General features: G+C 37.4%; 1 protein-coding gene across 1 annotated transcript in view; it reads left to right on the top strand.

Moving 5' to 3' along the window:
- CDH12 (cadherin 12) overlaps positions 1-13,545 on the top strand; it is a 486,656-nt gene that overhangs the window by 456,342 nt on the left and 16,769 nt on the right. The window contains exon 8 of the mRNA XM_017344661.4: positions 3,446-3,582. Within this exon, the coding sequence (XP_017200150.1) occupies positions 3,446-3,582 (137 nt within the window). The remainder of the gene's footprint in view (positions 1-3,445; positions 3,583-13,545) is intronic.

Genomic DNA, 13,545 nt, shown 5'->3' with positions numbered 1-13,545 from the left:
AAAATCAGTAAATGAATTAATAATGAAAATTTGAAATAAATATGAAAATATTAATTTAATGCTAAAAATCTACAGGGGAGGAATAGAGGCACAAAAAGAAGTAATTAAGAAATTAAAAATAAAATGGAAAATATAACTATATACAATTGGGTAAATGCAAATTACAAACTTGCTATCTTAAAACCTAATGATGGTCCTAGGTATTACATGTTTCTAGATTTAATTGATAACGAAGTCAAGCCAAACTATGACTTTGACTCCATATAAATTCAAGTTCTTTTTCAACATTGTGGCATGTAACTACACAATGCTATCTTACCTCTTAAATTTCTCTAAAGTCTCCACCAACCTTCTAGGTGTAGACCAAATACATCCATACTTCACAGCATACCCTACTTTTGCCACAGGAAATCTGATGTTGCAAGATTTCTGCTATTATAATAAGGGGAGAACACAAGAACAAATGCATTATAGGGATTGGCTTGACAATTTCTCCCGGTTGAGAGGAAGGATAGGTAACATGCAGTGGGGAGAGGAAAAGTCTGTTTTTAAAGAAAAGTTAGCAGGCATGTTCTGTCTGTTCTCCTTCAGTCTCCATATCCCTAGTTATTGCAACTGCCTCTCATAATCTACAGAATTAAATCTCTTTACATACCTGGTTATTCTCTTTGTCTGTCACCAGTAAAATATGTAACAGTATATAGTTCCTCACACTACCTCCATGCTTCACTAATACCACTGTTCTTGTAGCCTCCTATGATGCTTTTCCTCACCCCTCACTCTGACCCCACTGTCTCCTGAGCATCCCCATATAGCCTTCCAATGTCAGTCAAAAGTCATGTGCAGGAAGGTTTGCCTGAAACATTAGGTCTTGTGCTAGGGTTATTTTCTTGACACTGATGCAAGGTCTCTACTATCCCTCTGTTAAGGATTGTGATCTTCTCTCATACATGTCTGTGCAACTAGACTGCACAACAATGGTAGACATCATACTGTATTTGATGATATAAACTAGACTCTTCAATGATAGATATCATACTGCATTTGATTATATATTCCTCAATATGTAATTGGCTAGTACAGACTGTAGAGCATAGTAGGCACTCAGCAAATATTTGATGAATTGTACAATTGAACAGTCTATAGCAATAATATTTTTAAAAATAATAATTAATAAATGTTTTCAGTGGAATTTTTCTTCTTTAGTTAGGTATATGATTAGTTACATAGAGGCACTGAAAAAGAGTATTGTGAGAAATAGCCTTTGTTCAGAAAGGAGGACATGCAATATGGCAAATTAAGCTCATGCATTTCTGTGTCCTATAACTTCCAAATATGCCAACGGCATTTACAATTTTTGAGAGCATTCATATGAGACAGAACACTACATTGAAATCACGAGACATCAATGCATTCTCATACATCAAAGCTGAGCTATGAAAAGCAGATTACAATACAGCATGGCTTGTACCCTGTTCCAATGGCAGTCAACAACTTCTGCTTCAGAAATCAGTTACTAACAAATATTGACAACTAAAGAATCGTAAATCTCATTTGTAAAGACAAATTAGTTTTGATCTCATGCTGAAGAGACAGCAAACCTCTATAGTTTAAAAAATGAGTTTGTCAAAATAATAACTATCATCAGATACAAATCTCTGATCAGTGAATGAGGGGCCTGCTTTGGACTGGGGATTTTGATGCACTGACTACAGTGATGTCTCGTGGTTACAGGCACTGTTTGGAATAACCTCTTCTGTTTCCTAGGTCAGAATAATAGTGATAAATTTATTGGTCATTATGCCTTCTGCTTAGTAGAGACCTTTCCCATGATACATTCTAATTAAAGCAATAAGACTACATACTGATTATTTGGGCAATATAGCTGATCTAGTGTAAGTGTCAGCCTAAAACTTTCTAGTTATGTGAATGTTTACAAATTTCTTCCAGTCTCTGTATTTTGGTTCCCCCCTATGTTAAATAAGACACATTACTAATACTGAGTCATAGAGCTTTTATGGGGATATATTAAGTTAACTTGTGTAAACACTGAGAATGCTATTGAATAGTAAGCTTTAAAAATGCTAATTATTATTGCAATTAAATATATTTAAAATTTTAATGTGTCATTTCAAATGTCTACAGCTTCATAAAGACTTACATTAAAGCATTTTCTTTTGTGATATCCATTTTCTTGTATTTTTTCTCTTTCCTTCAACATGCTAGCAGTCACCATTGCTGATAATATTAGATAATAAAAAAGAAATAAATATAATTCATTAGAAATGGTTGTTTACACTTGTGGCAAAGAAACCTGCATCCTATATCAGAGTACATGGTTCTGGCTTCCTGCCAAAGCAACCGTGAGACCTGAATTGAGTTCTCAGCTCCCAGCTTTGTCCCAGGCCTCACCATGGCTATTGTGACATTTGGAGAGAAAAACAGCAGATAGAAGCTCTCTCTTTTTCTCTCAATATCTTTAAAACAGAGACATCATGAAATAAGGCCCCTTGGCCAGCGCTGTGGCTCAATAGGCTAATCCACCTAGCAGCACTGGCACAGCAGGTTCTAGTCCTGGTCAGGGCGCCGGATTCTGTCCTGGTTGCCCCTCTTCCAGGCCAGCTCTCTGCTGTGGCCCGGGAGTGCAGTGGAAGATGGCCCAAGTGCTTGGGCCCTGCACCCCATGGGAGACCAGGAAAAGCACCTGTTTCCTGCCTTTGCATCAGCGTGGTGCACCGGCCGTAGCGCGCCTGCCGCGGAGGCCACTGGAGGGTGAACCAAAGGCAAAAGGAAGACCTTTCTCTCTGTCTCTCTCTCACTGTCCACTCTGCCTGTCAAAAAAAAAATAAATAAATAAATAAAAAGAAATAAGGCCCCTGGTTTTTGTTTTATAAAGTTAACTCATTATATAGTATAATAAAACATTAATAATTCCTTTATATTGTTGAAGGAGAGATATTTTTGTAGCTACCAAATTGATAGTTAATTTTTTTTCCATTCACCTGATTTTTTTCTTATCCTTAGACGCATGATGATTCTACCTCTGATCTGGCCTGTGCTTGTTGTGGTTGTTTCTAGATGTCTCTCAACCCCCAACCTTTCCCATAGCCACTATTAAAGAATTTTTTACTGCTTGAAAAAGTTTTAATATTCAGCAGGTTAAGGAAACCCATGGTCAGCTTCAGAATTTTAGTCTCTGCTGAGCTTTCAAGGTGTCAAGACCCTAAAATAATATGAACAGCAGGAGTACTAAATCTTTCATTATTTCCAGTTTCCCCTTGAGCATACTGACTTTGCAATAAAGAAGCTGTCATTACACTCTTCTTTATTGCAAGGTGGGTAATAGCTACAGCGAGAGAATAAGGAACTGTGTCAAGTTCGCCTAAGTGCCATTATGATTAATGTGCAATCATTACACATTTGCATCTACTCTTTTCATATGCAGGTACTTCATAGATTGGAAGAGTGATGGGGACAGCTACTTTACAATAGATGGAACTGAAGGAACCATCGCCACTAATGAATTACTGGACAGAGAAAGCACTGCACAGTATAATTTCTCCATAATTGCGAGTAAAGTTAGTAAGTATGGCATGGATGGAATCAATGTTATACTGCAGTTTTGTGGATTTAACACTCTTAAATGAGTCCCTGCTGAGGTGTTTTTCATTTCTGGACTGACAGCTGAGTGCTCTCCTGGGGAAAGTTGGAAACCTGTTCCTTTTCCTCATAGCATAAGTCCAGTGAAATTGTGACAGCTGCCAATGAGCCCTGTTTGCTAGATTGCATAAATACCTGGTAGTGCATTTCATTGTATGACCTACTTCTTTCCATGGTGCACCCTCAAAATTTCTCTGGAGTTCCAGCTTCTCTTTCACACAGGATTCTTGTACATATCATTCAGAGTTTCATAGGCCAGGCAGATGGAAACAATCATATGCTGTCACCATTCTGAGATATTTTCTAAAATGGAATGGAGCATATGTAACAACATCCCTCTTCCTTCTCTATCCTTTCATAGAGTGTACTTTTAATAAGTATTATCATGGAATAGACAGGAGTTTCAAAAACAATTCTTTAAGGAATTGCTCACAATCTGTAAGAACATTAGGAATTATTCCTTATGTTGGTTTCTGCTTGGTCCAGAAGAGATTCCTGTGGACTGAGAGTGATTATAGATCTTATTTGACTGAACAATAAAGAATATTATCACAACTTCCTCATGTAACAGTTTAGGATAAGGGTGACACCATTTGACTATTTTAAAAATTTTTTATTTGACAGGTAGAGTTATAGACAGTGAGAGAGAGAGACAGAGAGAAAGGTCTTCCTTCCGTTGGTTCACTCCCCTAATGGCTGCTATGGCCGGCGCTGAGCCGATCCGAAGCCAGGAGCCAGGTGCTTCCTCCTGGTCTCCCATGTGGGTGCAGGGCCCAAGCACTTGGGCCATCCTCTGCTGCCCTCCCAGGCCACAGCAGAGAGCTGGCCTGGAAGAGGAGCAACTGGGACAGAATCCAGAGCCCCAACCGGAACTAGAACCCGGTGTGCCGGCGCCACAGGCGGAGGATTAGTCAAGTGAGCCAAGGAGTCAGCCTTTCTCTTGACTTTTGATATTCTTGTTAATGTACATTCTCTCAGTCCTTGCGCTTATGGTCTCTTAAAAGGTTTCAGGAAATCCCTTCAGAAAACCTTCCATTTGTTTTCCTTCTCATCTTGTGCATTTGGTAAATGTTGTGTATCTTGGCAGTGAATTCCATGTTTTAATGCAAGGAATAGCTTGAACATTTCTGTTGAGAGATTTTGATCATTCTCAAAGCAGTAGGAGTACAAATATGAAACAGTTTTATGTTTCTTCAACAGCTGCTTCCAAATGTGAAGTCAGACAACTTTTCCCAGATCTTAAGGATGTTGGTAGCCATCCTCATTACTTTTGCATTATTCTGATTATTAAAAGTCCCGGGAGAGTACATATAACCTCGTGGTTCAGATGCCCCTCTTCCACACCAGAGTAATTAGGTTTGATTCCCAGCTCCAGTTACTAACTCCAACTTCTTGATAATGCAGAGTTTGGGAGATAACAGGAATGGCTCAAGTAGTGTGGTTCCTGCCACTATTTTTTGGAGGCCTGGATTGAGTTCCTGGTTCCTGGATCCAGCCCTGCCACCGCCCTGGCATTTGGAGAGTGATTGAACAGATGGGGACTCTCGTTCTCTCTCTCTGTCTGCAACTCTATTTCTGTCAGTGTCTCCACTTCTCAAATGAATACATTTATTCTACCATAAAAGATCTTGTAGCTACTACTTTGTTGCTATGCTTACTCTGTATTTCCAATCAAAATCTGACTACCCTGAAGCTGCTGTACTACAGAGATCAAATGGTGCTGTTCTGCCTAGCTTTCCAACCGTACCTTCCAGTGTGCTTGATGTATGACTGCCTGGGACCCCTAGTCCAGTTCACTTGACACCTGAATATCACTGTTTAAACTCCATTAGTTCCTTGAAATAGAATATTAACCCACCCAAGCCCTGCCTGTGTTCTTATTTTTTATTTTATTTATTTATTTATTTATTTATTTATTTATTTATTTTATTTTTTGACAGGAAGAGTAGACAGTGAGAGAAATATAGAGAGAAAGTTCTTCCTTTGCCATTGGTTCACCCTCCAATGGCCGCCGCGGCTGGCACACTGTGGCCGGCACACCGCACTGATCTGATGGCAGGAACCAGGTACTTATCCTGGTCTCCCATGGGGTGCAGGGCCCAAGGACTTGGGCCATCCTCCACTGCACTCCCTGGCCACAGCAGAGAGCTGGCCTGGAAGAGGGGCAACAGGGACAGAATCTGACGCCCCGACCGGGACTAGAACCCGGTGTGCCAGCGCCGCAAGGCGGAGGATTAGCTTAGTGAGCCGCGGCTTCGGCCATGCCCATATTCTTATGTGTAAAATTATAAGACTATGCTTATTTTAAGTAGCTAAAGATTGGGAATATTTGTTGTTATACAGGAATAAGTATATGGAGTCCTATAAGAAAACATAAACTGAGAATATTTTTTGTGGGGGTGTAATGGTTATATGTATTCTCAAGTCTGTTGGTATGGAAAGCAAGTCAGGAAATAAAAATGCACAGATCTCTTCTTATTTATTTTATTTTATTTTATTATTATTTTTTATTTTTTTGACAGGCAGAGTGGACAGCGAGAGAGAGAGAGAGAAAGGTCCTCCTTCTCCGTTGGGTCACCCCCCCAATGGCTGCTGCAGCCAGCGCGCTGTGGCCGGCGCACTGCGCTGATCTGAAGCCAGGAGCCAGGTGCCTCTCCTGGTCTCCCATGTGGGTGCAGGGCCCAAGGACCTGGGCCATCCTCCACTACACTTCTGGGCCACAGCAGAGAGCTGGACAGGAAGAGGAGCGACCGGGACAGAATCCGGCGCCCCAACAGGGACTAGAAGCCGGTGTGCCGGTGCCACAGGCAGAGGATTAGCCTATTGAGTCGCAGCGCTGGCCACAGATCTCTTCTTTCTATACTCATATTAGTGCATCTTTGGTTGCCACAGTTTTGGAGGCTGAAATAGCCTGAAAGGCAGTTTTGCAAGTGAAATTTTGTGGCATCTTTGATGGTGGCAGCTCTGGGCTTTCCATATGCATAAGAATCTGATGTGGATACTCAGTAGAATACCTTTCAGCTTCTCCATCTTAGGGTTCTTTTGCTCAACAAGCAGCCTTCCAGTGAATCAATAGCATGGTTTATAAGTTGTATCTCCTTATTCTTGTATCCACTTGACCCTAAGGATGTTACCACACCTTTACCAGGTTAAACAGATACATTACAGGCTGCTGTTCTATGACCTGTCTCCTCTACTTTACCACCTCCTTTCCAATCCATCCTGTTCTCTCAGGCTGGCAGAGATCATCAAGTTAACTGGCTAAACAGATGTCACAGGGAGAACAGAATGACAGTGTTCTCATTCCAGGGGATGCTCCTTCCCCATTCTCTTATGTTGTTTCCCTGAAGTCATTCTTCACGTTTGGCATTTTTCTTCTCTCCCACACAGCACCTTATTGCTATTGCATATGCTATGCCTTATTTCCTTCTTGCTAACTTTCATTATGTGATTCATTCAGAATTTTTGGGACATGCTCACTTGCAAGTGAACTTTAGTTTTCTAAGTCATCTGGCAATAGAGTGAAAATGAGTTGTTAAGTCATGGAATCGAGGACCTCTGTGATTCATGTTATGTACATTTCAGTAGCTTGGGCATAATAAGTGATTGCTGACCAGAAGCAGTCTCCTCAAATAGCTTCTGCTTATTATAGACAAGTTGTCCACAATAAAATATTGTTCAGTACAAAAATACATAGTGAACTTTAATTTTCCTATTTAAATACATAAAACATGTGCCTCTTAGAAGTCTGCGGTGATAGTACCTTAACTCCAAATAATTATCTGTATATAATTCCATGATCATCTGCACTGTACCTATGATAGATTGCTTTGTCCCCATTGGCTACAGAGGCTATCAAAACCATTAAAGTCTGAGACACCCAAGGTCTCCTCTCAGAATCTTGAGCTTCAACCATTTGGAGAAATATATTTATAGTGCAAACAAGTGATGCCTGAAAGCTTACATTACTTAATTTTATGGAACCCTTATTTGTTTGATGTGGATACAATTGATATGTGTGATGGCTCTATTGCAACTATTTGCTGGTTGTAGTTTTTACCTACATGTAAATTAGGAAAACTTAGCATGTAGAATCAAATAAGTTATGCTGGCCCTCAGAGAACATAGGCAGAACTGGAATTTAAACAAAATTCACACATACACAAACTAAGAGTGATAGGATGATTCCAAACTAATATTCGTGCAATGGACCTCTGATCAAAAACTATTGGATTTTAGCAAATATATATTCTATCTGCTGAGACAGAGTATATATTTGCATGAAAAAATAAATAACCTAAGCCCAAATCTTGCAGCAGTTAAAGATTTTGTAATAAGAAAAGCTAATTGTGGATTTTTAGTTTATTTTAAATTCCCAGTTTAAAGTGAATTGTCTTCATAGTCTAATGCCTAAGAGTGCCTTCATTGATCAAACCAACTGAACAAGGAATACAATCAGAGTGAGTGAATAAGAAACAAGTAGCCCATACTTTCCCTACCTGGCCCTTTTATAAAAATAATCAGGTGAAACGAAATGGTACAATTAATTAAAAGACGGTGATTAGTCAATGTGACTATAACTGGAGGTACAGATAATTTTAATTAGACCCGTAGTAAATCTTTAATGCATTACTGCTTTGCTATTTTATGTTATTAACCTTGCAAAAAAGAAATGGACATGCCAAAATTTATTCAAATTATCAGGAAGATTGGGTGGAAGGCACAGTGGCAGGAATTAAGGTGCCAGTTTTGACACTGACATCTTGTATGGGAGTATTGATTTGAGTTCCATCTGCTGCACTTCCAATCCCACTTCTGACTGATGAGCCTGGGAAGTAGCAGAGGATGACACAGGTACTGGAGTCCCTGGAACCCAAATGTAATACTCAGAGAGAATTCCTGGCCCTAGTTTCAGTCAGGCCCTGCCTGGGTGTTGTTGCCTTTTGAGGACTATACCAACAGATGGAAAATCTATCTCTCTCTGTTGCTCCCACTCTGTTAAACTTACATTTCAAATGAATAAATAAATAAATAAATGTTTAAAAATATATATCAGGAACTATCAATAGGCAAGTGTTCTTATTTTTTTAGTGTTTCTGTAACACATATCACTAATTAAAAACCATTAAAATGACTTGCTAAGTCTCTAAGATGATTCCAAAGACAGGTCTCTTCTTGGTCATGTTAATTATCCAAATGACAATGAATTGTTTCTATTCATTACAGAAAGGGTAAAAGAAAATCAGTGAATTTCTGTTTGGGAAAATTTTATATATAAGCATTTTCCTTATAAATTGTAATTAAAGTGTCAGATAACTGATTTCTAGATTTTTCTATGTAGAGAAATTTTATATTGTCATTTTATTACTTTACATAGAGTGATATCATATCTACCTGTATAGTAAAACAAAATGCAAGATTGAGATTCATAGTTCAGGCTCAACACGTAAATTCGTGCATTTGTTTTTCTCAACTGTTGAGCACCATCTTTTTTGCAAAGCAGAATTGCTTATAGATTATGAGAGAACTAACACTGGTGTCTGTTCTCAAGGACATTGTAATTTAGGGGTAGTAAGAAACTAACCAAGATAATGAATGTTAGTAAATTATAACTAGAAAAATTATGCTGATTTCCAGAAAATTCAAATTTAATTTAATTTCCATATAAATTTTATAGATAGGCTGCTGACATTATGATCAACACAGGGTAGTCATTAAATTAAGAAAGATTCAAACCAAAACATATAATTTTATGGAAGGATTTTGTAAGTGGTACTTTTGTCTGTATACTAAATAGCCATGAAATGGTATTCCTAGCCCAACTGAAAAGACAGTAGCTTGTTTCTATAGAATTACATTGAGTAATAATAAAGATATACTGCAACTATATATGGCTTACTGCAACTATATATGGCTAGATATACCTTAGTCAATTTGATTCTCACATGTTCCATAAAATGAGTATTATTTACTTTTCATCTTTTTAAAAAATTTACTGACAATAATTGAACATTTTTGTCTACAGTGTGACATTTCCATACATACATATGATGTACACAGATTAAATAAGTTCTTTTATATTACACAATTGTAATCATGGAGTTTTTCTTCTATTTGTTCACAAAATGTATACTAGATTATTCTGAAGTACAGTCACTCTATTGTTCTATGTAACACTAGAAACTTATTTGTGCAATCTAAGTTTGATTTGATATCTGTTACTCAAACTCCCTCCATTCCTCCATTCCACCCTACTCTTCCCAGCCTCTATTTTGCATTTTTTTCTTTTTCTTTTTTTTTTTTTTTTTTTTTTTTTTGAGCTTCCACAAGGATGTGGTAGTTTCTTTATTACAGAAGTCAGGAAATGGATGCTGACAGTCATTTGGTTTCAATCAAATTTCAGAAAACTGAAGACCAAGAGATGATTGGAGTTCAGGATTCTCCACCTTAAAGCATATTCAGTGGGTTGGATTCCAGCACTCCATGAGCCACCTATTAGTTTGTCTTTCGATCATTCAATTATTTTAAATGTTAATAGTGGAGCTGTTATAGAGATGTTGGTCAAAGGATAGAAAATTTTAATTATATAGGAGGAGTAAAGTTTAAAAACCTATTGCACAGCATAAAAATATGGTTGATAAGACTGCATTTCTGAAAAATGCTGAGAGTAGATTTAAAGTGTTCTTGTCAAAAAAAATTGATAACCATGTGAGTTAATACATATTTAGTGATTTTCATAATACAGTATAATAAATTATTTTAATTTGCAATATGCATGTAATTGAAGTGAAATGACTTAAATACTTTAATTACTTTTAAATTATTTTAAAATCTTATTTATATATATTTAAGTTTATTAGATAGGTCATTCATTAGCATTCTATAGTGAATTTGCATTTTATCAAGTAAAGACAAAAAATTAAAATGGGAACAGGAAAATACACATGCAACCATATGTTTATTTCAGTGGTATAGTTTGGCAGATTTTTATCAATGTCCAATAAATGCAAATTACTAGAGAAGTCTCAAGCTACATTCAAAGATTCTAATGATTTAATTTTTAAGGATTTTTTTCATAATTTCCCTGTACATTGAAAGATTTTATCTTCCAGATATTATACTCTTATTAAGCATATTTATTATATATCTTTTTACTTGCTTACCAAGATTGATGATCATTCCATTTGCCGAACATCATGTTGGTTGAAATAATTCCCAAAATTATGTTTTAATTAACATTTGGATAAAATAAATATACCACATGGAAGCCATTTATAAATATTTTTAAAAGTACAACAATTATCAGACTTCCAAACACTCCTATTGGAAACTGATATATGAGCCATTTTTTAGGTATATAGCATATATGCTTCCCAGTTTTTCATCTCCGTAGTCCATGGAATCACTACACATCCATTACTAGGATTTTTTTGAAACTAGTTAACCCATTCAGGATGTGTCTACTAATGCCTAACTGTAGACTTTCAAGCCAGGGATAGAGTGTGGGAAGGAAAGGGAGATCTGGTAGTTATGCTCAATAATACATGCGGCCTCGACCTGCGAGGTCCACATGGCCGGGATGGTGGGATGATGGCGTTCTTCGACAAGCAGCACTGGAGAAAAGTTTCAGTGAACATGTCCACTTTCTTAATGACCAAAAACACCTTTGAAAGGGCAGGCCGAGGGGGCATTAACTGATTCAGGGCAATACTAATTTTATAGGATGAAGCTGATATTGGCACTGCTATGCTTCTCCAATCAGCTTTTAAGTCACTTGGGGAAATGTGCCTGGGTCTCCTGCCCCCTGCCAGCAGTCAGGTTTGCCCATAAATACAGGTAGAATATGCCCCCCTGCCTTGATGCCCTTGATGAAGCAATACTAATCATAGAAGGGGTAGAGGATGGCACACAAATAGTGGATTAAGTAGTACTTATCCTAAAACTGGATCAAGAAAGAAGATGGTGACTGTAGATGGACAATATTGATGTGCTGGGAGAGAAAAGGCAGCAACATTTTAAATGTATTCTCAGCTACTTAACTGCTATTCATGTACAAATTTTATTCTTAGGGAGGAAGGTTGCTGGATCTTAGAAAAGAGGTCTTTTCTTTATGGATGAAGTATTCATTACTTATGGTGTATTATCTACTATGTGACAAGCACATCAAGGTTTCATGGCTTGCAACAGCATATACTATTTCACAGTTTCTGAGGATTAGTAATCTGTTCTTGGTTAAGCTAAGTCGTTTCATAAAGCTGTAATTAAGTTCATTCAGTGGCTGATGAGAAAATTCAGATTTTTTGTGGACTATTGGACTCCACCTTTGAAATTTCACTGGGTGTTGGCCCAAGTCTTTGCTCAACTTCATGCTCCATGATCCTTTCCATGAGACAGATCACAATATGGTCGTTGGTGTATCAAAATGAAAAGAAAATGACAGTTCCAGCAAGAAGACAGCTCATCTTTATAAATTATCTCATCTCAGAAATTATATCTCATATTGTTCCCATGATCCTTCAATAGAAGCAGCCCACTAGAACAAGGGCACAGAGAAGGACAAGGAGACACACAAGACTGCAAATATCAAGAGGTAGGGTTCATTGGGAAGCTTTTCATAAGGTTGCTTACCATAAGAGTTCCTTGGAACAGCAAACATCTTAAAAGAAAGAATTGTTAGGAAGTTTATTATGTTGTCTGAATACTCTTAAAACAATGAGAGAGATGAGATAATATGTCTAAGTACATTAAATACACAATCAAAATACAAAGTGATCTAGATAGGAAAGTATTAAAACAATTCTAGTATGAAGCATAGCATATTCTGCCACATAGGAATGGTTGTTTGAGCTGTCTTTAAAAGACAGAAAAGAAATATTGTCATGGAGGAAACAGGATGTAGAGTTTCAGAAAATGTTGTAAGCAAAGGTGTAGAGATATCAAAGGTTATGTAGAAGGCAGATGTTGCAAAGAGTGTGATAGAGTTTTTCGAGAATATATGGAGGGAGTTATGAAAAGTATTTACTTTGCAAAAGGAATCCTGAGACCTCGTCCAGGCAAATTGAAAAGCTTTATTAAGAATTTGCACTTTTTCCAGTAGGGTTATAAACTCAATTATAATTCCCATTGTTGCCACCTGTGTTTCTCTAGTTTAAAACAGTCTCAAAAGGCCTATGAATTCTGCAAATTTTCCATCCTTTCGGTTTGGAAGATGGTTATGTTCTTGGATTTGTATTCCTGTGAGCCAGTCAGTGCTGGTTTATAGTGTATCAACCCAGCTGACCGTGGTTAACATCCGCAGGGATTAAGTGACATAATGAGTTTCTATTTTCTGAATTGCCTGAGCAGCAATATTCTCGTCACTAAATTGGCCACAAATTTAAGGAAAAAAAAAGATATTGATACTCCTATACACCCTGACTTTGATTAGGTGTCCTTGGTTTGGTCTTTTCTTCTGTACTAGTATCCCTCACTATCTCAACAAATATCACTGGCATCATAGTCAGCTGAGACAGTTTGTAAAGAACATATTTTTAGACAGAAAAGGAGATGTTGAGTCAGAATTTCTGGAAGCATTGCCAATAAGTTTACATTTTAAGCAAACTTATCAGGTTATTCAAATGGGGACTCGTCTGGGAACCACCAAGCCAAATTCTCAAGTGTCCTTATGATGAGCACAAATTTGGGGATACTGAAGAGTGGAATTCATCACCATGAATATATATATAAATATATATATATACACACACATATATATATATCTGTAGAGTTGACTTTGGAAGACAAAATATAATCAGTAGTTTGTTTCATTTCTAAATCAGTTGTAATTTTTTCTTCTTATAATAGACCAAATATTTGCTTTCCTCCTACTTTTCTTGAATGCCTTGT

Source organism: Oryctolagus cuniculus, chromosome 14 (genome assembly GCF_051225735.1).
Source record: "Oryctolagus cuniculus isolate XC-2025 breed Fujian yellow rabbit chromosome 14, ASM5122573v1, whole genome shotgun sequence".
Lineage (NCBI taxonomy): Eukaryota > Metazoa > Chordata > Mammalia > Lagomorpha > Leporidae > Oryctolagus > Oryctolagus cuniculus.
This window is presented reverse-complemented; position numbering and strand designations above follow the sequence as displayed.